Raw genomic sequence first — 27044 nt, 5'->3', positions numbered from 1 at the left:
AAGGGGAAAATACGAGCCAGACAACAAAGAAACCAATATTCCACGGAACAAGACAAGGAAAGTTGGCCTAGAAGAAAAACCGCCGAGCTTGCAGAGGCGCGAAACAAGCATGCACGGCTGGCAGTGACAGATTACGAGGCAAGAAACAACGTTCTCCACCGAAGAGTGGTGGCCGAGCCAGGCACCAGTATTAAAAAGAGGGAGAGGGCGGGATTTTTTTTTTTTTTTTTCCTTTGGGCGTCTTCAGATGAACACGGTAGCATGCACGCGAAGTATAAGGCGACAAGTGCAGGAGCTTAAAAAAAAAAAGGAAACTAGTACTACGATGTAAAACACTGGACTTGGCTCAGCGGCCATGCGCCGTGTTGCGTACGAAAGAGGGTATACGAAGGCCCGCAGAAGGGGACTGGCTAATTTGGTCCATCAGAATTTATTGGGTTGGCTGCCAGTCATGGCGGAAACATGTACGGCTAATAGTAAACTTTATTAAGGACATGCAGTCAACCTTACGAGCAATGGACGCGAAGTGAGGCAATTGCGCATTAGGGAAAAAAAAAAGGAGGGGCCAGTATAGCGGCCATGCTATTGTGCGATCGCATTGGCTGCTGTGAAAAACATTTAGACCAAGGTGGATAGCTGGTGCGCAAAAAATGCTTAGAACACCGCCATGATTTCTACAAGGGGCGAGGGGGCGCTGGTAAAATCCCTGCTTTAGCTGGAAGTTGAATTTTGTCCCGGTAGGAGAGCCGAGCCGTGTCTGGATCAGCGGGGGGCAGATAAATATAACTAACCACTCCAAAAAAAGTGAACATGTGGAGGCGCGCGCCTGTTCCACTAGGTTTGTTTACAGCTGAGCGGTTATGGCTCCGCTTTTTTTTTTTAGTCTATACGACGGAAAGAGCCGCTCGCCTCCTCACCTCGGCACACCCTATCCTTTCGGCTACCTATTCACCTCCGGCGCTTCATATTTTGGTGTAAACAAAATAAGTGTACACAAAACAAACAAAACCAAATAAACAAATCAACGTCGCGTACCTCGTTCCTCATTCATCAGCATAGCTATCTACACCCTCATCTCCCACACCTCAACCTCACCTGTCAATCAGGGCGAGTAGTCCACACCTCCTAGCCTCTTCACCGGGCTTCATATTTCGTTACCGCAATATATTAACCAGCTACAAAAGAACGTCTCACGTATGAAAAAAAAAAAAAACATTCTCTAAAACTGAAACAGATCTGACGCAGCCTATTCATGCATTCGAGTGCCCTAGCCTCCCGTCCCGATTGCATCCCCATTCTGCAAGCCATCGCGAACGAGCGTTTTAAGCGAAGACAACAAGCCTGCTTTAATCCGGTATCAAAGAATGTCACGCCACGAAGCCACACTGCGAGATACGCCTCAATGGAGCACGGGAACTCATAGGCGCAGGAGTTTGACACCATCACCGATCGAAAAGCAGTAGCAGAAACCTCGAGATGCAACTCATGTCCCCGTGCAGAGCCGTAAAAAGGCTCAGACGCATCACCCCTCAAACGTGCACAGGAAGAGGGAAAAAAGCGCGTGCAACGGGGAGGTCAGGGCTGGTGCAGCATCGGCGACGGGCGGCGTAACGACGCAGGCCTCCCGAGGACCGCGTGGCCGGTTGCCCTACTAATTGTTGCCATAAACCAGCCACCAGAAACTGCTCGGCACGCAGCCAGAGGGGAACGCCTACAGCAAACGGCAACGCGAGCAGCCACCTAACCCTCTCGAGCACCACGCTCACTTTGAAGAGTTTGTGCGCTCACACAATCAAATGGCGTCGGCGAGTTGAAAGAGCGCCGCGTGCAGTGGCCGGCCAGTAATGCAGCCGGCAAATAAAAACAGCGCTGCTGCTGCTGCTGGCGGCGAGGCCGAAAATAAGGAGAGAGCGCGGCGCAACATGTGCACTGCCGGTGGCACCACCACAACCAGGCCGGCGAGGGAGGGGGAGCGAAGCCCGTATTTTTGGCCCGCCCTCCTCGCCCCCCTTTCAACTTGCCCCCAGCTCGCCGCGTGCCCTGCCGCCGAATCGGCCCCCCTCGTGCCACCACCGGTGCCCGAGCCGAGAAGGCATCCGCCGCCGGGCACGAGACAGCCGCCTCGGCGAGCCGTCAACGAGCTTGTGCCACCGACTTCCTCTGGGGCAGGGCAACCCTTAGTCACTCAGTTTGTTGTTTTCTTTTTAAGATTACGAAATGTTCAGCGTGGCAGTGACAGGTCCACCCCGGAAGACATCTGCAGCTATGTGGCAACGTCGGACCACCGAGTGGCACGCGTTACATGCGCTTTCGTTTGTTCTAACTGGTTACCTCCTCAACTACCCGAGCCCCTCTTTCGCAAGAACTGAGAAAACAGGAGCATTCAACGAGAATTCGGAAAGCACACACAGAGGCAGACAACTCGCTTTGGAAACTTCCTTATATCGGTTCGTATAGAGGTCGTGCGCACATAAAAATCATGAGGGCCCCTAGGTACTCCTAATGATGTAGTGAAGGCGAACGCCGTAGTGTCCGATTGTCGAACAGATATCCCCGCTATTGTGGGCGTCGCAATAGCAGCCCGAATATCATGCGACTGCAGAGCGGCCGGGTGAGGCAGAGGCGTGAGTGCAAAGCTCGGGGCGGCGCGAGCTGAATGAAAGCACGTGCCCTCGTACTATCGTCGCCACCTTTTTTCCCTGCAAGTGAGTTCTGTCGTCATGACAGCCTTCACCAACCGCCTTTATTAAGCCTATTAGTAGGCTTAACTTTAGGTAGGCGTAACGTTGTGCCTAAGGACGCAAAACTGCGGATACCGGTTGACAACTTCTGAGCTCAGAGCGTAGTGTAACTCAGCCAGCACGCAGCCGCGTTCGCATGACCACGCTAAAATTACACGTATAGGTCTGAGTATGCGTCTAGCACGATTGTAAGGGGGATGCCACAAGGCATTCACTTGGTCCACCTATAGTTTGCTAGAGCCATCGGGCCATTGTGGCGCTGGGGATGCGTGCCTCCCGAGGACAATGGGTTCGAATCTCGTGCAACTCTGGAGCAGATTTGTTCGCCGCGCAAAAGTCGGTTACGAGTACAGAAAAAAAAAAGGGGGGGGGGGGGGAGGTCATAGAGCCTTTACTTTATATTTTGATGTAAGACTGCTTATATTGCCTGCAATGCACTTGTGTTTGGAGGTGAAGCGGACTGAGGAGATCGGTGTAAGTTTTGTCTTTGTAAGCTGGCTTTTTCACATTGACTGTTGCACAGTGAGTCATGGCCATCTACGTAGGGACTCGGGAGTATGATTACAGAAAATAAATTAACTCTTGTGTTATCGAAAGTATCCCGAAACAAATGATATGACAATTCTAAAACGACTCATTACGCCGAGTTTCATTTACTCGTAATAATAACTTAACAGTGAAGCTGTAAACATTACATAATTATTGCCTGCACTGAATGCAGGACCATCTATGGAGGAAGTATAGTAACAGAAAACGGCTGCAACTTGTTTTACCAGAACTATGCGGGAAAAAATATGACAATTAGCCGATAAAGCGACTAACATTACGCAGAAGAAAGAAGCCCATGCTCAACGAAATCGTAAAGACAACCCACGGATCCGCCGTTTCATCAGATTTCAGTGAAACACTGGGTGGAACTGGGTTTTTTCCAACTTGATTCCTTTTATTGTCCATACCGTCAGCCACTTGGTAAGCTATCTGAGTTACGTCGCCAAGTTTTCGATCTACCGAGTCAACAAAATCTTTCGCGTTAACATTTGTCAGCGTTTTAGTAACCTTGGCTTGACGTAAAAATCGGATCCGTGTAGATGCGACGGCTGTACAACAGTGAAATTGTAGGTGGATGCGAGATTACGCCGTTTAATGTGCATCACAAGGCCAGAGAATGACATAAATGAAAAAGGCACAGCTTTCAAAATAACGGAGACCCTGTCGAACAAGCGTCGGCTAAATAACAGATATAACAATTGCTCGTGAGCAGTTTTCCCAGCACGACAACGTTTCTGCGGTTCCTGTGCATGAGGTGCAGTCTCGTTAAGCGCACGTCAAGAGCGATCAATGACCCATCAGTGAGTGATAAATAATCAACCTTTGCCTTGCAGAGAAGCCGTCCGAACGCAAGATTCACATGACACATTTCCCGCCGAGCAAAAAGAATCAGATAACAGAAAACAAGCAGAGCAATGCAGGCGAAGACGTCTTAGCTGTGTTGAGATGATTCAGGTGTACGCCACCAGCTATGCTGCTTCGTGCTCCGAACATTTTACTATATAAAAAAAAAAAACTACTAGCAGGCAGTGGCGTACGCAAGACTTCATTGCAGGGAATACCAAACCATGAAAAAAAAAAGGGGGGGGGGGAACAAAAGGAAAGACCAAAACAAAAGAAACAAGAACAAGGAATACATTCCTGTTTAAGAAAAAAAGAAAAAAAAATGATGCGAGCGCATACTGGACACTGACATTTTGATTGTACATTGTTTTTGTTTAGGGGAATTGGAAAACTTAGCATCCAGCATCCTGAAGACAGCAGATATTGAAAACGCGTTAATTTAGCGAGAAGTTTTGGATAAAAAAAGCGAGTACCAGTACTGCAACTGTTAACAGGCAGAGTTGGTAGCCTCGTCCATTCACACTTTCCACCCCTCTCTTCCCCAGAGAAATTTCGGGAGGGGCCGCGGCATCACAATGCCTGTACCCGAAAGGCACGGCCGCCTTTTTAAAAAACCGTACATTCGCTGTCCGTGTAGAAGGGAAGCCAGTAGGACTGTTTCACTCAGTGCGTGGCGTCCCCCAGGGAGCTGTGCTGTCACCAATACTCTTTAACATTGTATTTATTCACTTAGCGTGGCAGCTCGACACTGTGCAGCACACACGCTTCCTCATCTACGCGGATGATGTCACAGTATGGTCGACGCACAAAAACGTACAGATGCAGTATACAGCGCTGCAGAAGGCTCTTGAAGTTATCCAGGCATTTGCAGCGAAGGTTGGTCTAACTGTATCCGCCGAGAAGACGAAGTACATGACAGTCGCTAACAAAGCTGGCCGCAAGAAGCTCGCCGTCCACCTTCCATCTATACGCATAGGCGCTCATCAGCTTGCCGAAGCAACAGAGCTCCGTATTCTGGGCCTGCATATTCACCAGGCTGGTACCGCTACAGCATGGCTGAAAGCAGTGAGGCAAACGGCGGCAAATACCATTCGCCTGATCCGCCGCATTGCGCCAAAAGCGGGCGGTGCAAGAACTGAGGTCGCTCGTAGGCTGGCGTGCGCTGTGCTCCAACCACGATTGGTTTATGAAGCCCAGTTTCAGCGCCTAACCGTATCCCAACATGCTAAACTGGAAGCTATTAATAGAGAAGCCATGCGAGCCATCACCGGTCTCCCTCGCATCACCCCGATACCGCTCCTTCAGGAACAAGCTCAGCTCAACACAATTGACGAGCTCATAAATCAACGCCGAGCTGTGCGACTGTCAAAGTATGCATATCTGCAGAACGGCCATGCACTGTACGACCACTTCAACCCGGGCAACTTGGCACCTCCGGAAAGTCAGGATGAGCTTCCACCCTGGGGTTATACGATTATAACCTCCAACAAAACAAGCCATCTGCAGAGAAGGCGGACCAAGGAGGGTAAAGCGCAGCTCTCTCCCCTCCCAAATCACCCGGGACCAGACGATCAATGCCTCCTATACACCGACGCTTCATGCACAGGAACGCATGGAGTCACTGCGTGGACCAGCCCCACTCATCCCAGCATCGAAGGCAGTATTCCCTACGCCTCTGCCACATGCACCCCAATCCTGCTGGAATTGCAGGCTATCCACGACGCCCTACTATGTGCAGCCGCTTCCAATGAAGACTTGCATACCATCAATCTTCGTACCGACTCTACGCAAGTGATCCACTATTTGAAACAGGTTGCGCAGACCCCCCATCATCTGCCAACGCATCCACCAGCTCCACAGCAAAATGCCATCCAAAGTGGTTGTGTCATGGGTTCCCGGTCACGCCAGTATTGCAGGAAATGAACGGGCTGACTTCCTGTCACACAACTGCCCGGCCCCATCATCCCCCGCCCAGCTCCCAAGTGACCCATGGGCCACAAGAATGGCTGCCAAGGAGGACCTTCGACGCCGAACGCGTGCTGTCATACCTCCGTGTTCGGTTCTTCTCCCCCTCAATCTTACCAGGATGGAGGAGGTTGTACTACGAAGGATCCGACTGGGCGTGGCTCTTACTCCTGCCCGCACGAGTGGATGGAAAGGGGACTACCGAGGACATGTGAAATGTCCAACCTGCTGTGAGGAAACGGTTCCGGCAGACCTTCACCACCTACTATGGACATGCCCTGGAACTAAGGACATTAGAAGAAAATGTTTGATGGCAGCAGGCCTAAATCTGCGGCAAGACACGCATTACCATCGGTGGCTCCATGGTCCTGCCTACCGTTCCCTACTGGACTATATCCGGGAGGCCAACCTAGTTTCCTGGATATAGATCGGACCCGCTTGGTGTCTACTAAGCCTTGAGGCTATTAAATAAACGAACAAACAACAACAACAACCGTTAGATGGAATAACGCAGCTATATACCAGAAAGGCCTACTGTATACTGCATCCCCGACTCCGGCATTAAATGTTCACGTTAATCATTACAAGTCTGAACATGAAAGTGTTCCAACCCTGGCGACAGCAGATCAGCCGCAACACTATGTCCCAGTCGTTCCTCCTAACACGACGTTTGGCACGTGGCGCACGTCGGCTAATTCAGACAACCTGGCAGTCCAGACTGCGCGCAGGCTGTCATCGCAATTCAATGACCCCTGCCGGGACACAACTGTCACCTTGGGAGCTAACCTTGTAAAAACCGCACGCCCCGACGCCCGTGTTTAGTTGGCGGTAACGTCGCACTGGACGTCGGGTTTCAGCATACGTCTATTGAAAGTTTCACACTTGCGCTGACAAACGTCGAAGCCCGCTAAAACATTCGATGGGCTGCTCAGCTTGGTCGGCGAATGCAAGAGCGCGGCCACGAGGGACCTCAGTCACGTCGAAATACGCCGGCGGCCGGCAGAACACGCGAGGAGCGTTGCAGAGCAAACCGCGAAAAGGAGCAGGGCCTCTCGAAACGATCCACCCGCGGCCCCGCTATTCCGAAAGCCGGTCCGCGCCCATAGGGTTCCACAAGGGCGCCACCCATCGTCGAGGCAAACCGGCGCTTGAAGAAAAACACAGCCCGGTGCTCGAGCCATCCCAAGTCTCGGAGCGCGTGATTACAGCCCCTTAAGTGGTCTAGATCAAGAAACAACGTCAGTGGTAAAGGTACCGCCCAGCCAATAGCTAAAACAGAGAAGTTGGAGGTGGGGGCGATCAAGGGGGCATTGAGGCAAACCGGGACGCGTGCCAACGGGCGGTGTTGCTCGAACCCGGAGCGCGTGTAATGGGGCGCCGCCCGCGCAGGTGATTTTGAACGGCCCCGGCCGGAGGTTAATACTCCCCTGAAATATTTCGCAACGCTGCCAGAAACGTGACTTTGTCCCTCCTATGCGTAGGTCGGGCGAGAGCGTACGGTTGAGGGTTGGCGGCCTCAGATCCTCGCCTCCCGAGACCCCCCACATGTATTGCTGAACCCAGACGATTTTTAACGTTTTGGCTGTGACGCGCGCCGTAATGAAGGGCCCCGGATTAATTTCGGCCACTGGGGATTGTTAACGTGCGCCGAAATCTCGACACAGGTGCTTCCGCTTTTCGCCTCCCTCTGATAAGCACCATCGCGGCCGGGAATCGAACCCGCGTGTTTGGGCTCAGCAGCACAACGCCTTAGCCACAGGGCCACCGCGGCGGGAACGTAACCCCGAGGAAATTACCTGATAAGGACTTGCAAGGCAACTGTTTAATACTTAAGTTTAGCCAGAAAGTTGTCTGACGGAAAGTATCTTAGCCAACATCTCCCCCAAACGTGTTAGAGATGATAGTTCAACCAAGACACTCATTTCATTTCAGGCCCAATGTCAAAGTCCTCTTAGATCATTTCCAGTGTCCTTATAGTAGCGGTGGAGGCACCCTACACAGTCGTTTCATGAAAATCAGGTGAAACTTGCATTGGTCGCTATTCATTACATCCAGTAAAATGACCAATGTATACGTTTGTGCTAATCGCAAAACAAAGCCCCGACGTACAAGAGACGCGGCTTAACAGCTTCACGTTAATACGAACCAGAAATTTTTCAACATCTTCAAACATACTTTAATTCATGAAATTTGCAACCTGCAGAGTATTACGAGGCTGAATAGGGGACTATATAGATCATCGTGGAAAAGGTGGCCAGCGATTCAAGTTGTCACAGCAGCGGATACCAAGGTGCTCATTGTGAAGGGCGAGGCGAAGTGGGTACGAACTTGTGTATCTCGTATTCGTATGCGACAATGGTTTCTTTTTACGGAAGTATTCCTTGAAGTTTTGAGACAAGTCAAAACTAACGAATGAAGGCCTCATCAAACTGAGCGGCGCATCGACGGGACCACATTTAGTAAACAGAGTGATCTGCCCCCCCCCCCCCCCCCCTCCCCCCTAAAAAAACCACTGCAGGAAGAAGGGCGCGAACTTGGCGAAAGCATTCAGACGAAAAACTAAAACAAGTCTGGCTTTTGTCGCACCGTCAACAGCGCGCGCTTTTTCAAAGCAGGTTTAACGGCGGTTCTCACTACGCAAGCTCAGGGCGCATTTGTTTAGAGACACTCGTTAAGGCAGCTTAAAAGGGGATAACAAATTGCTCGTATCGAGAAGAGCTAGGGTTGTAAGGAAGTCAGGGAAGAGAAGGAACACGAACGACTCCGTACGGGGTAATCACTTCGCGGATCGCTGGTCCCGCTTGTCCCGGATTACGCTCATCGACAGAGAGAGAGACGGCGAGGAACAGAAAGCGACGAAGAGACAGAGCTTCAACGTTGCCACTAGGCGACGATGCCTTCTAGGTGCAGCGGCGTACGGAGTTCGCTGATGAAACAAGTTGTGACGCGGAGGTGAAAAGTAATGGCGCCCGATGGAACCCTCCCGACCTTCATTGTAATCAGTGTGACGCCTCTTGTTTAGAATAAAAAAAAAGTTCCTTCCGCGACACCGTGAGAGATTACATGCGCAGTTCAAAGGTGGGCGACCCGCTAGTAAAGGAACACAAGCTTACAACTAACAGGAAGAGACGACTGCTCGGAGTATATACGCGTCCCACAGGCATTCCGTCCTTATAGAAGCTGCCATGTTTGCCCTGAAAATCCCCACAGCACAAAATCAGACAAATGACAAAAAGGGGGGAGAAAGGGTGGTGCATAGGCTCGGCTCGCAAACACCTGCCTCGACTGACAGAATTACTCCGCGCAGCTATATCGCACACACACGCACACAAAAAAAAATGCCCAAGCCGTATCTTATACCCCTTGCTTTTGAATTCCCCATGTGGGAATTGCGCGGAAGAGCTGATCCCGGGCTCTGTCTACAACAAACGGTCCGTCAGGAATACGGGGAGCAAAAAATGGCCGGCGAAATGCGAAGGCGGTCATTTGCGGCACAGTCCGCGCGGGCGGAGTTCATTACGCAAACGGACTTTCGTACCTTCCTCCTGTGTAACGGACCCGTGGGCCATCGTCTGCCCGCACGCACGGGGGTTAATTGACCTACGCCAAGGGACGCATGGCAAACGCGCACTTTCACGTGTGCGGGAAACCGATGCCCAAACTTGCGATTCGCTTTTCCAGCCGTCTGCTGTCGCTGCATGTTGCTTCGTTGAGGCGTACAACGTTTCATCTCCGCGCACCCGCTCGTGTTAAGTTTGTCATATGTTGGATTAAAATTAAAAAAGCGCGCTTTTGCTTAAGGCTTAACGGTAGCTCAAACTTTACGTCGAATTTCACAGTTGCATACTCGGAAGGACAGCTCGCTGCAATCGCGTGCCGTAATGTGCACCGCCATAGCAGCCCTCTACTTGGCTTGGCTAGTTACATGACTTTTCGCTGTCGAAGCCATAATTAACAAAAAATGGTAACATTTCTGGTCCATCTTGCGTGAAGCATGAATAATCCTTGACAAATAACACTTTCACGCTCCCCTTCTATTGATAAAAAAACTAACTTAAAAAGCTATATGTAGCTGCGAAAATATTTTAAGCTTGTTCATGAGCCACGTCAAGAAATGACGGAACGCTTTTCCGATGCACAGAACGGCACGCTTGTTGAAGCGCGGCTCGCCTATACACTAGCACTACATTTTCATCTCGCATATAGGAAATGGTTTAAGGCATATATCAAACCTGGATGCAAATAGCCAAGCGCATGCAGTCTGCGTATGCAGTTACACCATAGTCGAGACTGGATTAATTCACTCCTCCTACACCGTTACGTCACTCCACGAGCAGTAGTACCGCAGCGGTGGCAAGCGATATAACCCAAGGCCTCGTGATCGGGGGCCAAGCCACTGCGGTATTCAAGAATTTTCTCTGCGGCGTCCGAACTCGGTACCCAGAGCAGTGCTTGCGTGGACGTGTTGTGGTGTTGTAAGTGCGCCAAACGCGTACACAGTGTTAAATACAGAAAATATTTACGCGACACGAATGCACCTTGGAGGGCCGAAAGGCAAGTCGCTGTCCTTCGCGCGTTTCAGCTCACCGGCACCTTCGGTCTTCGGGGTGAAAAGGAAAGTTCAAAGAGAAACTCTCCTTCAGCAACGCAACTTCCGGATCATAATAATGTCGTTGAAAAACGTTTAAGAAGGCCTGAACTTTCGCACGGCACCTGTGCGCCCACGCCTGCCTCTCACCGGTGGGCACCCCGTAGCAGGGCGGGAGCTTCGAAATAATGGTTTGTTGTCCGGCAGAGCCGGCTTGGCATCGCATTCAGATGCAATAGGGCAAGTGGCGCGCGCGCACGGCCCCCGCTAAGTGTGTGCGTAAGTCACCGGGCTTAAAGATGTAATTGCCGGCCTCTCCGTGGCTGTAATTACGGCACGCACGGCGCAGCTCGTTTGCACCTCACACGTACACACGCCGCGTCGCCACCCCGTTGCCAAGAGCACACCAAACAGGTGACAAGCACTGCGTTGACTCCCTTCCTCGTCGTTTCTGACGCTAGGACGTACGTTGGCAGCGTTGAACTCTCACCGCCTGACGTTTCTTGCGCCCAACCAATGAGAAGGGAGAGCTTCGTCGGGCCGACTAGCGGCGGCGACGCAACAGGCGGGCCTTCGCCTTTGTTATGTAGGTGGTGTCGAGCGCCTCGTTCATCGTCCCCGAAAAAGAAAGGGCACCCACGTTTCAATTCGAGCCGACAGCGTTCGACCCTGCGATCCTAGCCGTGCCAAGTCGCGCCGCGCCCGGCATACGTATGGCGAATTTATTGTAATGCGCGCGCCGTTCAGGCGCAGCTCAATGACGGTGCGCGGAGTTCCACTTCCTGAAGTGGCGGCCTGGACGAGAGGAGGGAATCAATTGCCCACAGCGCGTCACGGGTACGGACCGTGACAAGGTGGGAGACGGCGCTTTCTCCACGCACGTGCGTTGAAGATGCTGTGGAACGGATGCGGATTTTGGGCCCTTGAAGACCTTTGGGGGCGAAGATAGGCGCCGCGAGAGAAGCGCCGTGAAAGCCGCGTTTGCGGAAGACCACCCGCGAATAACTGCCACGACGGACGCTGCACCGAAAACGCGCCCGCGATTGACCGGGGAGTGGTGCACAAAAAAGCGCGAAATTTAAACGCTGCAATCGTGCCTCGACGCTGGAGGCACTGCTGCGGTACTTGTCATAGCCTGCGTGCGCGTCCCGGATGTGTGAACGGCGTCATACCCCCGCTCCACACTGTTGTGGTGTGCCACGAAAAGCGCTGTTGCTATCTCTCGCACGACAACGTCCCTTGCGTCGGGAGAAGAGAATCCGCGCATGCACGTACGCAATGAAGCTGAACGTGCATGCACGTGCCAGGTTATGCCAGCTGAGTCCGCAGAAGAAAGAACGGTCGTGGACCGCTCGGAAACGCGGGAACGCAGTAACCTTCTCTGACATGCGCACTATCATCAAAAGCGCAGAACAGCTCGACAGAAAGTGCTGGAGATCAACCTTCACCTTCAGGCAGGAGTGGGCGCCCGATAACACGCCCGTGCAGTAAAACAGGCCGGATTCCGCGGCAGAGAAACGGCGATAAGGCGGGGCTGCACAATAGTATTACGTGACGCGCCAAGTTTTCGAGGAGCAACAGAGTACGTGCAACATCCTCCGCAGAACGTTCTTTTTCTCCCACGTCCCGTGCTTATCACTCAAAGAAACCTCAGGGCTTCCACAGAGAAAGGAGGGGGAGGCGGGCGATGAGGAGCCCAGACGGCGCGGATCAGGGAAATCGCGACGCCGACGTAGAGTATATCAAAAGATACGGCGCCTGCTGAAGCGCCTCAGAGGGTCATTCGAATACGTTGTCGACGAAAGCGAGATCGTCGTCGAGAGCCTCTCGAACCGAGAGTAGAACAAGATAGGGACGGCGCTGGTGAGATCGGCGTGCTGCCCTAGACCGAATAAAACCGTTGCGCAGGCACGCGTACGCATCGCAGTGCTGCGTTGATATCAGTTCAAGAACACGTCGAGAATTTGTTGCAAGGTTGTCCGTGTACGGGCTGCTGTGGTTTGCGGACAATACGAGAAACAAAGTCGGGCGCGGTCCAAGATGTCGACACCTCAGCGCTCTCTTGGGCGCCGCGCGAGCCGATTCGACGATCCTCCGGCGGGATGGAGGTTAGCTCAATTGCGGTCGCGATAAGATAACGCCGGACATTCGTTACACGGGGCTTCATGACGCGGCGCCGCGTCTGCTCGCCGAGAATGCGCCATACATAGCGCTCGCTTAGGAGAGCACACAAAAAAGGAAAGAACGGGCTGGGAACGCGGCCGAAAGAAGGGAGGGGTCAAGGAATAGGATGACGGCAGTGCCCGAGTAGGCGCCGTGAAACAGAAGGTCATGGTAGGTGAACTGGAGCAGAGATAGGCGCAAGCTATTCGCGGCACGATGCGCCTTGGCTTGTATCCATTGTCGATTGCGTTCACAAAGCGCTCAATAAGTCATTGTTAATACTAGAAGTGTAACCATCATATGCCTGATAAAGCTTGCGCTGGACACAGGAAGAAACACGGAAGAGCGCACCAACCGGTTTATGATTTGCCGTCCAATACGTACGCTGCCGCCAGACAGACCACATTTTAACGAACAAAAAATATAACGCGAAGAAGTCGTCTTAGTCTGATACATCATGGAAGGCAGACTAAAACCGGAACCCCGAGTTCCAAGTATAGTTTTACGGCATTCCAACCTGCCGGTTCCGGCCCCGCGAGCGTGGTTTTTATCAGAACAGCAACAGATAGATGAGCGAACTTGTCGAACTGACCCTCGTTGCTAGATTACGTGATGTACACCCGGGGTCGAAAGTTTACATGACACGATTGATTATGGGGTTTAGCTCGCCATTCACGCCCCATTATACTACACCCTGTGCAGGCACTGCGGCAGCCCAGCAACGTTCTTCCATGTGGTTTGGGCATGCCCTTCAAATCCAGACCTTGCACCAATTCCCAGATACATACGAGCAGTGGGAGAGAACTTGCTAGCTCGGACTTAAGCAAGCAGCTTTGGCTCGCTGAAAGGGCGAAGAAGTCAAATCGCACCGACGGAGTTCTGGTCCGAGGACCCAACCCACTTACCAGCTCGATCGCACTGTTCAATAACGTTTTCTCCTTTTCCTCCTCGCCGAAGCTACTCAGCATATGAGGCGCGCCGTAGTGGAGGGTTCCGAATTAATTTCGACCACCCGAGGATCTAACGGACGCCGAAATGGCACGGGAGTTTTTTTGCTTTTTGCCTCCATCAGAAAAGCGGCCACCGCGGCCAGAAATCGAACCCGGGTCCATGGGCTCAGCAGCACAAAGCCTTAGCGACTGAGCCACCGCGGCGGTTAATATTTACAGGAGACGATTCTGACTTCCAACGTTGATTTCTCTGCCCTTTCGGTGCTCAGCACTTAATTTGGATTTTAAAGCGAAGCATGACGCTTCGGGGTATCACCTTTGACTCCGGGTGTACTTTAATGTGCTCTACTCTTAGGACGACGCAAGCCATTTGCGGATAAGAATGCCTAGCCTTCGTGCAAGTGTTAAGGACGATTCAGCTTGAGCCGTCGAGACGCCCCTTAAGAAAAAAAATATATCCATCCACCGCGCCCGGAATCTATACAGCGACATAGCCAGGAAGGTGCGTTGAATTTCTGACCGGAAGCCTTTGCCCGCGCGGATTGAATGGAGAAACTGCGTCTCGTCATCTCAATACGACCAAGAAAACGAAAGGTATCTACGCGGACTAATGGAATCGGCTCAACGACTTGACGGACTCGAAAAGTGCGGGAATTTTAAATCAAACGATTACAAACACTTAGCCCTAAGACGAACAAAAAATATCGCGTGCAAGCGAAGGCTCCCACCAAGTGCCCGAACGAAAAAGCCGAAAGTCCCGCTGTGAAGATAAAATGTTGCAGGGTTTATCGGGTGCGAACACGAAACGCTCTAGTCTAGGGTGACGAAGAAAAAACAAGCTAAACCGTGCACGGAAGAAAGTCTCGAAAGACAAGATTGCGACCGCAAATCCGGCAGAGCGGAGGGAACTCGGAAGCAAGAAAAAGAAGCTCGCGCTGCAGCAGCAAAGCGGTGTTCATGAAACTGGACGCGTCCGCACCAAAACACGGGATTGTTATCCGCTGGCATTAAAACGCGAAGTATACGGCCAAACCCTTGGCGGCAGCGTGAAAGACAGTAGCCAGCGCGTTCACTACAAATCTTAAAGAGAGGCGAATTGAAATAAAACGGCGATATGCAGCACGGCAGTCATTAAGAGAGCAGCAACAGCAAGAAACCGGCTCGGCATCGGTTCAGAGCATCGCCTCAGCGTCCGGCTAATGCAGTCCCGACAAGCTGCTGGGCTCGAGAGAATATTATTCCGGTTTCTCGGCAAACACGGGGCTGCGTGACAACCATGCGAGATGACGTCAAGTGGCCGCCGTACGTGGGGAAACTCGCTCGCGGAAGACGGCCAGCCATGCGAATGAAAACTTTGTAGCAGGAGGACTCCCGGGAGGATGGAAGCGAGTGTTGCGCAATGAATGGGCCGTGCCCTTGGCTGTGCTGCGCCGCCATGCCCTTTCCCTCCTACTGTGCCGCTGCTTGGCCGCGAGGGCTCCACGAGCCGCCTCCGAATGTGTGCAGGTCGCGTTCCAGAATACACAGCATATCGTCCGCAGCATCGATTCCGCGTTGTAGCGCTCAGATAAACATGAATGGAGTGCACCGTTTACGCGCCGTTGTATGTCGGGCTGCGTAGACGCTTGCTTCAACTCACCGCCGGGACTTTTCCGCGTTGTGCAGGCACTGCATTCAAACGTATTCTGCGACTGCCGTCGAAGGGAAACCCGCTATTCGAGGATAAGATATCCGCATCTCTTGCACGCGTGCGTGGGAAAAGTCAAATGCGCACAGGTCTCGCCCGCGATTGCATGAAGAACGGGGCACTGTGCACGTAAAACATGGTGCGTACTGCACTAGCTGTAATTACGGTAAACTCTTGTTGAAAACGAATCAAGTGTCCGCGACAATGCGGCGTAAGTGTATACAAGGCTTAGTATTTCGAGGTGTTTAGAGAAATCGGGCAACCTTTCCTGCCTTGCATTTGAGCACTAAATGTGTTCCAAAACAGTTTAAACCAATTCGTTTGTTACCGGTGGAGTATTTTTGGCGCTTTCCGGTTCAAATAAAATCATCGGAAGAGGAGGCGAAAGCGAATGTAAAGACTGATTAGCCAGGCTTAGAGCCCGGTTTGTATACCCTACCTGCACTGGCGGGAGGAGATTAAGGGGAGAGACGGGAATTGGCAGAGGAAAACGGAAATAGGAGCGGCAACTCGTGTGCAGTTATGATCCTTTTACCAGGTGCTACGAACGTCCACATAAGCCGGTATCGTTGAAACTAAGAGGAGGTTCGGCCGCATTTCGAGAGCGATGGCAGGCTCGGGGCCAATGTCCGAAGGTAGTCTCCAGCTTGAACCCATCTTCGACTGGAATAAGTACGTGGATAAAACGAGTCTCAAGCCTATATTTTCTGGTAACGACAACGACAAAGTAAAATGCTCTAGTCTCCCCAGCACCCCAGGCATCATATCGGGAGTTATTGTACTGAGGGAGTAACCTTTCATCAAGGCTACTTACTTCCCCTCTCAGTTGACAAAATTAAATGACCGAGAGAGTCCAGGCTGGGGACGGCGCAGGAGTGGGGGGAACCCGGGACGTACAATAGGAAATTAGCAAGTACAATAGGAAATTAGCAATAGGAAATTAGCAAGTCAAGAAAAAGAAATGGGTGTGAGCAGGGCATGTAATGCAAAGGCAAGCGTGGCAGGGGGCGGCAGAAAGTTAGATGGGCAGATGAGATCAAGAAGTTTGCGGGGATAAATTGGTCGCAGTTAGCACAGGACCGGGATAATTGGAGATTAATGGGAGAGGCCTGAGCCCTGCAGTGGGCGTAGATATAGGCTGGTGATGACAGTTAAACGAGGAACCTTTTGCAAACCAACATAACCTGAACTGTTCCGAGATTAAAAGTCCAGCATGCACGTTAGAAAGTCATGCAAACCGGACAAGTTTACAGTGGCTTCACCCCGACAGACGCCGAATCGGAAATCTCACCTTTATTCTCGCGCGTTCGCGTGTACGGTCTTGCCGGGAACGCAACCGGCAAATACCACCCGATCCATGCCGGTGCTACACTCCGCAGCCGACAGCTGTCATCGCGGCATCGTGCAAGGCGTGGCCCGCCCGTGCGTCCCACTTCACTCGTGACAGGCCCGCACACATCGCTACCACTCCCACGGTGGCCGACACGCAAACGCACGCCTTCATGCCACTCTCCAACCGTCTTGTCTGTCTGACCATTTGCTGAAATTACAAAGAATCCCGCGCTTTCCGCGGTTATACCACGGTCGAGAGACAGGTTGTGAAACCACCCCAAAAAAGACAGATTTTTTCCTTTCGTTTTTGAATTATGTCTCCAGTTCAAAATCAGTTAAAGCGCTTGATTCGACCGTGAACAACGGGTGAGAAATCAAAGCCGGAGCTAGACATTTGTTTTGTTCAGCGACGGCTTAATTAAATAAAGCATTTCGTCAGCAATATCGCGATAACGAAGTTACACAGACCCAACTGGCACACTGTATACAGATGTGGGCGTAACACGCCAAAGTTACACATGGGCTAAAAAGGGACACGCCAGAGTACAGGTTAAAGGTTACTGTAGCCCACCTGTAATATTCAGCGAATAATCGGCACGCGGTGGTGTGTTTAGCCTCCGTCCGAAGAGCCGCCCCAACCGGGTTCGAACCCGCGTCCTAAGCAGCCACCCCCACGGGTGCCCCCCGCCTAGTTGGTGCTCTATTACAAGAACAACACCGGTGCTGCTAACACAACTGCTCATTCGGTATATTCCGCTCCCAAATGATTGCAGCCGCATGCTGGCGAGCAAACACGCATATACTTATACGAAGCTGTGGTCTTTCCAAAGCAGCAGCGGATGACGGGATCGGTACAGGACACAGCAGTACTATTATACCACGTGTCCCGCAACGCTAGACACGGGAAAAGCATCCTCGTACAGTGCGCCGATTCGCTGACAGGCGGCCGCCAATTACTTTCACCGACAGCCCGCGATTACGCACAGCTCGACATCACCTCGGAAGACGGGGGTAAAGAACTCGCGGGTACGAAAAGAAAGAACAAGCGGCGTGGATGAACAGCAGACGATCCCGAGACGAATAGTACACTGGCAGCAACTCCGTGGCCAACAGTGTAGACGAATTAGTGCGGGCGAGGCAACGCGGAGAGGAAGGGCGGCAGACAGCATCGACGACAGAAGAGAAACAGGCGCCAATCAGCCAGGAGCGCGGACTCCGCGAGCTACCCCGCCATATAACCATGAACTACGGGACGACTTCCTCGCATGAATGAACTCGATTTTTTACCCAGGTAGCATTAATCCCACCAGTTGCGTTTGTGAGCCTAGCGCTGTGGCGCGGCGCCTTCACGCTAGGATAAGATCTTGCGGCATGGGAAAGGTGCGTCGTAGCAGAACGACGCCCTATAGAGAAAGATCCAAGGGCCCGAAACTGTCGCTACCGAGAAGCCGCACCCCCTTGTGGCCTTCCGCCACAAAAAGCAAAAAACAAGGGGGGGGGGGGGGGGGGGGTGTCACCTCTCCCAAACCGTACACCAACACGTGAAACGGCTTCCCGTCGGATTTATCAAAGTTTTTTAAAGTTCTCCACTCGAGACTGAACCTCCACACTCAAGAAAACTCTGCACAAAAGAGCACTACCGCGACACCGGCTTATCCCGAATCGGAAATGCGGTAAGCGAGAAAGTAGCTATAAAAATACCCTACTACAACTATGAAGAAATGTAAATGAAATTGAACAGGCGTTTACTTCGTAGTCTATTATAAATATAGATAACTGAAGATATTCGGTTTTGTGCGGCTTACGAACATTCAGACTTTCATTGATCGCTGACACCACTCAACTGCAGAATGAAGCCATCCGGTAACGCCCGTTAGCTAACCTGCACACGCTAATACGTGTCCCACTTTCAGTTTCTCGATTTGCGGTTATTCAGGCGCTAGCTAAGAGCTACATTTCAAGACGTGATGGTTAGTTCTGAAAAGTGCGATAACATAGCAAAAAATTCGGTACTTGACTAGTGTTTCCGAACTCAACTGAAAAAATCACTACTGAAGCAGCCCTATGAACAAGCGCACTAATTCTCTTTTTTTTAAGTGTGCTCAAGCGTTCACCTCCAAATCCCGTGAACTATTCGCGCTTGAAGTTGGTGATTTTTAATCATACGACATTACACGGCACAGCGGAAGCGCTAAGCCAGACCCTTGGTAGAGTATGAGGGCGAAGATCCTCGTAGGGTCCCGTCAAAGAGTAGCGGGAAAAATGTCGATACTACAAGTAGAAAGAGGGCCACACTCGAGCCAAAAAAATAAAAAAGAAAGTTAACGAGAAAGAAACTACCACAAATTCAAGCAGCGGGACCAGCTGGAGCGGAGAGACGGGGAAGACGCGGATGGCCCGGACGAGGCGGAAACGGAGATGCTTTCCGAAAAAACCTAGACAGCACGTGGGGCGTGGTTCCGCCGGGAACGGGACGGGTGCTCGCATTGCCCCCGCAGCCGCAAAAACCGAGCGCCTGCCGCGCCGGGTTCACGCCGGGACACGGCCCAACAGAACTTTTTCCGCACCGCCTTTATCGCGAGCAATGGGGCTGCCCGCCACCGGCCACACCGATGCGACGAGCTTGCACTTCGGCCTAGTCATCGGCCGCCGCTGACCGACCCTTCGCACGCGAGATTTAAAAAAGTCGAGGGACGAGCCCTACAACGCAGCAAAATCGCCTGATGACAATTGCGAAATTGATTCCGCTATTGGCACGGGCCTTCGCGAACTCGGCGCTAATGGTTTTGTCCCCTTTAAAAAAGAAGGCGTGGCGCCTGCGCTCCCAGCACCCACGTGGGGGCCGAAGCGGTTCGTCCGGCCGCTCCACTCGTCCGCTTTTGACCACGGCGCACTAAAATAGCGAACACGCGCGATCTCCGGGCACCTCTTGCGGCCCCGCAGAAGACTTCGAGTTCGTACTTCGTCCCATCTCAACTTCGAGGTCGGCGATTGAAGCTGTAGAATTCTGCTCGCATGTGGGCTTCGCCTCACGAAGCGACGAAAGCCACGTACCACTAAAATCGCGTTCGCAACGCGTTAACTAGTGCAGGGGAGTCGAAACGAAGAACATGCACTGCCGCACGTGCAACTCGACACCCGCCCACCACTCCGTGGGACAGGGGGAACACGTTGCTCGCCGACCGGCGAAGCGCTTTAGGGCGTGCGACACCGGAGAAACGAAAAAGGCGAGCGCTTTTAGCGGTGAACACGAGCAAGCTCCTCACCTGTTCGCATGTCTGGACGAGGAAGGCTGCGACGAACAGCCCGAGGAAAAGCAGGCTGCGGTGCGATGCCATCGCAGGACATCGATTGCGGGGTGAACCGGCGTCTACACACACACCACGCCGACTGCCGCCGTGCTGCCGCCGACAGATTTGAACTAGCGCTTTCGTTGGTGCGCTCGCGCCCTCTCTGAGCCCGACGGCGCGTACGATCTTCGCTCTGCGCCGGCCGCCCCTTCGCTCACTCCTTCCTCCTCGCCCTCCGCCTCCTCCTCCTCCGATGTCTCCTCTTCTTATTATCGCTCTACACGCTCATTTTCCGAAGCATCCCCCTCCCCGATTCCTCCGCATTCGCTTCGTTTTATTTTCCACTCCGGTGTTTAATAGCTGGCCCGTATCTGTGAGTTACGCGGTTCGTCTTCATAACTGCCGGAGCGGCGGCGGTCTTCTCACACACATCGTGAAGTTGGAATGAGAATATGGGCAAAAGAAAAGACACGAGCGGGACTCTCGTAGTCGCCGGCACTCCACGCGCAGCGAAGAAACCGGTTGCCCCTCTCTACCCCTGCGAACAAGAGAGAGCGGGGGTAGCGGCTGCCGGGTGGAACAGCCTGGCCGGAACACCCTACTCTTGCGGCAGCGGCAGACGATCACCCTACGGCACGCATCGCAAAGGGAGTGGTCGACAGCGACGCGAGGCATGGACCCCTACACTGCGCTGTTGTACAAAGAGCATCACTGTCGGACCTGCCTGTATTGCGAGTCACGAAATGGTTATGATGCGTTACAACCCTCTAAAATACGGCAACGGAATAATTACACTTTTTTTTGCAGCATCTATAACGTCTTCATTCATTCATTCATTCATTCATTCATTCATTCATTCATTCATTCATTCATTCATTCATTTATTCATTCATTCATTCATCAGTCTATTCAGGCCCACCACACGACCAAGGCCTGTCTTGATGTGGGAGGTTTTAGCCGACTACTGCACCAGTGTGGTCAACTCCTGTTCTGAGGGAGTGCTATTTTATAGTCAAGCTGTACATAGCTACCCTCCAGCGGGGAGGTCTGTGTCCGTCCGTCTTCGAAAAAAAAACTAACGAAAAAAAAACACGAAATAAAAACGAAAAAAAAAATCGTTTCCCATTTCTCGCGAATGCTGTTTAGCCGTTAATCTAATGTAGGTATCTTAAAAAGATTAAATCGAAATTGGCCGCTCACACGACTCCATCACTACCCCGAGTTTCACTTACTTGTCATAAATAGTTAGCTCACAGTAAAGTTGTAAATGTTACAGAATACCCGGCTGCTGTCAGCACACGGCAGTCTACGGAGCGAGTGCGGTTACAGTAAACGGCTGTAACTCTTGTTTAGAGCAGCTACATACCGAAATACATTATATGAAAATCGGTCACTAAGAGGATTCGAACATTACGCCGAGTTTTATCAACTTTTCTTAATTACGTAGTTCCCAGTAATGTTGTAAATATTGTGGAATTCCCGTTCGGTGTCAGTAGATGGGCTTCTACGGGAGGGAGACAGACATCCACATGTTTGTCCCCTAGTACGAAACTCTATTCCTTAAAATGTTTCTTCAGCTAATTATCCGGGAAGTATCTTTTGTTTTATGAATGGGTGCGTCGATGTCACAGCTATATTGCTGGTCCTTCTTCACGGAGTGGAAGGGCTGATGGATTTTGTTGCCTCAGAAAGCGTTCCTGGCATGGTTTCGCCGCGAAACCATGCTAGGAACTTTAGCCAAACTATAGTCTATCTGCACAGGTCATCATCATCAGCAGCAGCCTGTTTACGCCCATCGCAGGGCAAAGGCCTCTCCCATAGATCTCCAATAATCCCGGTTCTGTGCTAATTGCGACCAATTTATCCCCGCAAACTTCTTGATCTTATCTGCTCACCTAACTTTCTGCCGCCCGCTGCCACGCTTGCCTTGTCTAGGGTTCCAATCTGGTACCCTTAATGATCAACGGTTATCTTACCTTCGCGTTACATGCCCTGCCCACACCCATTTCTTCTTCTTAATTTCTATTAATATATCCTTAACACGCGTTTGTCGTCCCTTAACGTTACAGCCATCATCTTCCGTTCCATTGCTCGCTGAGTCGTCCTCAATTTAGGTTGAACCCTTTTAGAGAGCCCCCAAGCTTCTGCCCCGAAGGTAAGTACCGGTAAGATGTAGCTGTTATACACACTAAACCTTTTTACACCCTTTTAGGCCAGAAATGGCGTAGCATAAGTGAAAAAAGGGCGTTGGGAGGCCATTACATCCTTTTCTTGAATCTCAACACCCTTTTCGTACTTGTACATCCTTTTTGTGTTGAAAAAAGGGTGTTGACCAACTTCAACACCTTTGGTTTTTCGTAGGGTGTTGAAAGGTTGTGGAAGAGGTGTTTTCAGCTCTTGATTGATTAACGCCATGCATGCATGTATAACTGCACTGTAATGTACAAGAGATCCCCTCATACCCTCCTCTCTACCTCGTAAGAAATGTTCAACAGAAAAAAGATGTTGGCGTGCAATGATCGCTCGTTTCCATATACGGCGCGCCTCATTGCCCATAAGTTTAGCTTTGGCACGTGAAACATCAATTTGAACTTTTAAAATTAAAAAAAGACTATAGGGAGAGAAAAGGTAAAGGAAAGGCAGCAATGTTAACCAGGCTACGGCCTGGTATGCTATCCTACACGGCGGAAAGGGGAACAATGAGGAAAAAGAGGAAAACAGAAAAAGAAGGGGAGAGGTAAGGACAGAGCGTAAAGTGGTGTGCCCAGCGGTAGTACCCTGTACACAAAAAAGTTCAATTAGTTCATAGAGGGTAGCCTTTTGTGCTACAGTCTTCCGTGCAAGTCCGTCGTTTTTTAGAAAACACACGGGCGCTTTTGTCGTCTTGTGCCTAGATGACGGTGAAGGCCAGTGGCCCAGGATTTTCTCCTCAGAGAACCGGCGCCGAGAGTCTAGCTTCGGTTGAGTTGAAGAGAGTTGGCTTCTTTGCGATGAAAAACGTGGACATTCGCACAGACGGCGTATGGCCTCCGGTGTGTCACAGACTTCACACGCCTCACTGCCTGCCATTCCAATCAAATGGAATTAAGCATTTGTGAAGGCGAGTACAAGCCAGAGACGGCAAAGAACGGTTGCATCAGTCCGTGGGCGGCCTAATGGAAGAGGACGCTGAAGATGCGGGTTCAGGGCATGAATACGAGAGCTCGTGAACTGTTGGGTAGTCCATTTGGATAGTGTCTCCCGGGCAAGCTTGCGTTGAGTCCTATCTGCGTCCGTCCTGGATAACGGAATGGATACGGTCTCCGTTTTTTGATGTGCCAAGCGGGCGGCAGCATCCGCACGGTCGTTTCTAACAATGCCGCAATGACTGGGAAGCCAGTGAAAGGCAATGTCATGACCCGCTTGGGTGGCACGGTCGTACAGTAGTCTTATCTCGGCCAGCAGCTGTTCATGAGGTCCATGGCACAGGGCTGACTGGAGCGATTGAAGCGCAGGCTTTGAGTCTCAGAAAATCGCCCATCTTCGGCAGGAAGTTTGTTCAATGGGGTAAAGGGCGCAACGAATGGCAGTAAGTTCTCTAGCCGTGGAAGTGGTAAGATGGGCTATTTTGAATGCTGCGGACATGGAAATTCGTGGTATAACAACGGCGCCGGCAGAACGAGATGTTACAGAGTCATCGGTGTAAGTATGGGTGCGGTCACTGTATCTCTCGTGTAAATAAATGAGAGTTAGCTGCTTCAGTGCCAACATTAGAAAATCTTGCTTCTTCGTTACGCCTGGGATATTTAGGAATGCTCGAGGCCACGTAGTACACCAAAGCAGGAGTGGTGGCCTCATCGCAGGCGTGTAATTTGACGGCATGCTGGTGATGTGGGAAGCTAAAATTTTTGAGAAAGACGCATAGGGGCGTTTAGATGGCATACTAGCAAGGTGATATTCAGGCAGCCTGGTTATAAGTACCTAATGGGCGCCCTGAGTGTTTCAATTGTCACGTAAGTGGGCAAGGGGTGATCCCGAGCCACAGCAATGGTTGCAGCTGTTGACGTGCAAGACTATATTTCTATGGCGAAAAGGGTGTTTACTGACTGCAACACGCCTGACTTTCTGCAGGGTGTTGAAGGGGTGTGAAGTAGGTGTTCGGTTGCAAAAAAAAAAAAACAAAAAAAAGCAGCAGAGCTAAGGGTTCACCTAGTTTCTTCCGGTGTTGCTGCTAAGTTTGGCTATGTTTTGCTAGGCTTTGATAAGTTTTGCTAGGTTTTGCAATGTTCTTGCTAGGCTAGGCTAAGGGCTGAGGGGGATAAGTTTAGCCGGATTTTACAAGGCTGTTCCAGCGTGTCCCCCACACATAACAGCCGATCCAAGGGGGAAACAAGCTAGGTCGATCCTAAGCTATGCCGTTTCTCCAGCCTTGAACCACGGGGGAAAGCAGCGCCATTTTTTTTTGCGTTTTATAATCCCAAAAATACTAGTACCTTTGAAATGGTATAGGAAGAGGTGCTACGCATACCCATACGCCCCTCGTGGTCACGCTCTAACAAGCTCGAAAGCCGACTTCACTGTTATAATACCCTATTTGCGGTGGTGAACCCTTTACAGGAGCAGCAGTTTTTTTCTTGGTATTTTTTTGCTGACGCCACAGAAACTAGCTCAAGCTTAAACAACTTCAACGGTAATAAATTATGCCAATTCATGTTTCTTTAAACATCGTGAGGTACAAAAGATAGCCCCGCTTGTAGAAAATGTTCAGTCCACCCGTGTGAACTGGTACAAAATACCTCCAAAGTTGGAGGTCTCTTACATCCTTTCTCAGTTGGCGGTCTTTTTTTACACTTTTTTTTTTCTTACACCCCTTTCCTTTATACCCTTTTTCTTATTTTCCAACACCCTAATTTCTAGCTTTACACCCTTTTGGGAAACAGGGTACCGTAATTATGAACACCCTTATTGAATAGTGTTGAGATGGCGGGGAATATTTTGGTAATTAATAAAATTCTATGACTTATCAAACATAATGACTACCTCGCGATTGAAATTTTTTTTTTGCAAATCCGCATGCTGATTTGTAAATGCTCACATTAAAATGCATAATTCCAAAATCAGCACTAAAATACCTGATTTTTGCGACAAGCCCACCGACCCTGTTGAAGGGCTTTCCTCTCCTGGATATAAAAACAAGAAGAGCACATGCATTTCTAAGTATGGACTCGCTGTGCCCATGCATATCGTTGGTTTTCCTGCTCAATTCATTTGAGGTCCAAGTGTGACTTGGGAGTGTTGAATGTGTCTGTATGTCATGCTGCGCACTCCGCTGATCACCATTGGCACGCGTATCGACGCTACCCACGCCCTTATGTTAGGCTGTTAAGCAACCTTAGCCCCTTTTTTAGGGTGTTCACACGAAAACCCTCTTTTCATCCATACAGCCTTTTTTAGCCAAAACATACTTCAAAGGTGTGCCCCATGGGACAAGATTTTTACACCCTTTTCGGCCAAAAAGGAAGGAAGGCAGGAAACTTAACCTGGCTAGAGCCTAGTTTGCTATCCTGCACGTGGGAAAGGGTACATATGCAAAAAAGAGAAAGGAAAGAATGAAGAAAAATTGGAGCAGACAGGTATGCCCAGCGTTGAAGCACTAAACGTTCAAGTTCCGTGATTGCCACTGAGGGCTTTTAGTCTACAATCTGTACTCGGCGGCCATTTTAAGAGTAGAAGATTCTGTGTCATTGGCCTTATCTGTCGTCCGCTCAGAAGGCGATTAAGGAACTCTTACGCTTTCTACGGGCGACGAGCCTAAGAAAGTTTAGTGTGTACACTTTCCTCTTAAGGAAAGACGGTAGACTTCCATTTATTATCTGCACAGTAACGGATGTTATTTCTACCGAACCACGCAGCACTCCCGACGTAGGGGGGAGGGGGGTGGAAAACGCCATTACGCGTGTAATTGCTTCAGAAATCGGAAAGGGGTCGCGCCGAACCAACACCATCTCAATTTTAAATTAGAGAGGGTGTTGGCTGAAGTAGGCAGCCCTATAAAACCCGAGGGAAACCACATGCGAACACGAACACCGATCGATGGTCTTTGACAAGAACAATGACGTAAGCTATAGCTTATTTTGTCGCTGGAGCAGAGAGGTAGTATGTATAATGAAGAAGGCAACGTTAGCCAAGCCATTGCGCGTAGCTTGCTACGCCTGATCTAAAAAGGAAATAAATGAAAAACAAAGTGAAATGATACCCACACACAATCACATATACATAGCCTCGCAATCATATTTAATTGCCAGAGAACTTCGTCCAGTCCCGTTCTCTAGATACACCAAAGGAGCTTTGGCAGCCCGTGCGGCCTGCCTTGGGCACGACCAAGGGTACATAACAGCCGTCAACTCAGTTCAATCCCCAAATCAAGTGGCCGATCATCCACTGTTCATGGGCACCTTGAATTGACGCTAGCCTCCCGTTTAGACCACGAATGTGCAGTATCCACGCCAGAAGGTGGTCAAGGTTTACAACAAAAATTTCTACTGGTTTCCACATGGTGTAGGTACGCCTGCAGCCATGAAATATACCTGGTGACATCTTACTTCGTGAAGGGAATTGCGGGGGCAATTGGGGATCTATATATCAATGCCACGTATGGCAAAAAAAAAAAAATGCTATCGAGTTGATCGCGCACGCTGATGCGAGCACACACTAGTTGCAGGCTGAGCACCATATGCAGAGAGGGAGGGAGACCCTTAAGAGAGGGAGACCCTTATTTGCAAAACCACCAACCGTGCAATGGTCTCTGCGCGAGTTTCTACCGGTGCAGGGCATCACACCGGTGCAATGCGGTGTGCTCATCCGCAAGGCGGCAAGGGACCTGCCAAGCCCGATCAGAGAGCTATTAAAGGAGGGGCCTCTTCCACGCCTTTTTTGACTCGCTAATGGCCAAGGACA

The 27044-nt window shown here is 51.0% G+C and overlaps 1 protein-coding gene across 1 annotated transcript in view; it reads right to left on the bottom strand.

The window, feature by feature from the left end:
- Nucleotides 1–20297, bottom strand: part of LOC144144629 (basement membrane-specific heparan sulfate proteoglycan core protein-like) — a gene marked incomplete in the record, with an annotated part of 339390 nt that extends 319093 nt beyond the window's left edge. The window contains 1 exon segment of the mRNA XM_077676148.1: nucleotides 20085–20297. Coding sequence (XP_077532274.1) covers nucleotides 20085–20156 — 72 coding nt within the window.
- Between the last annotated feature and the right edge of the window lie 6747 nt (nucleotides 20298–27044).

The sequence above is a fragment of the Haemaphysalis longicornis genome, unplaced genomic scaffold, assembly GCF_048455015.1.
Source record: "Haemaphysalis longicornis isolate Haplotype H1 unplaced genomic scaffold, Haemaphysalis longicornis Haplotype H1 scaffold_7, whole genome shotgun sequence".
In the NCBI taxonomy this organism is placed as follows: Eukaryota; Metazoa; Arthropoda; class Arachnida; order Ixodida; family Ixodidae; genus Haemaphysalis; species Haemaphysalis longicornis.
Note: the sequence above shows the minus strand (reverse complement) of the source record. Positions and strands in the feature narration are given on the sequence as shown.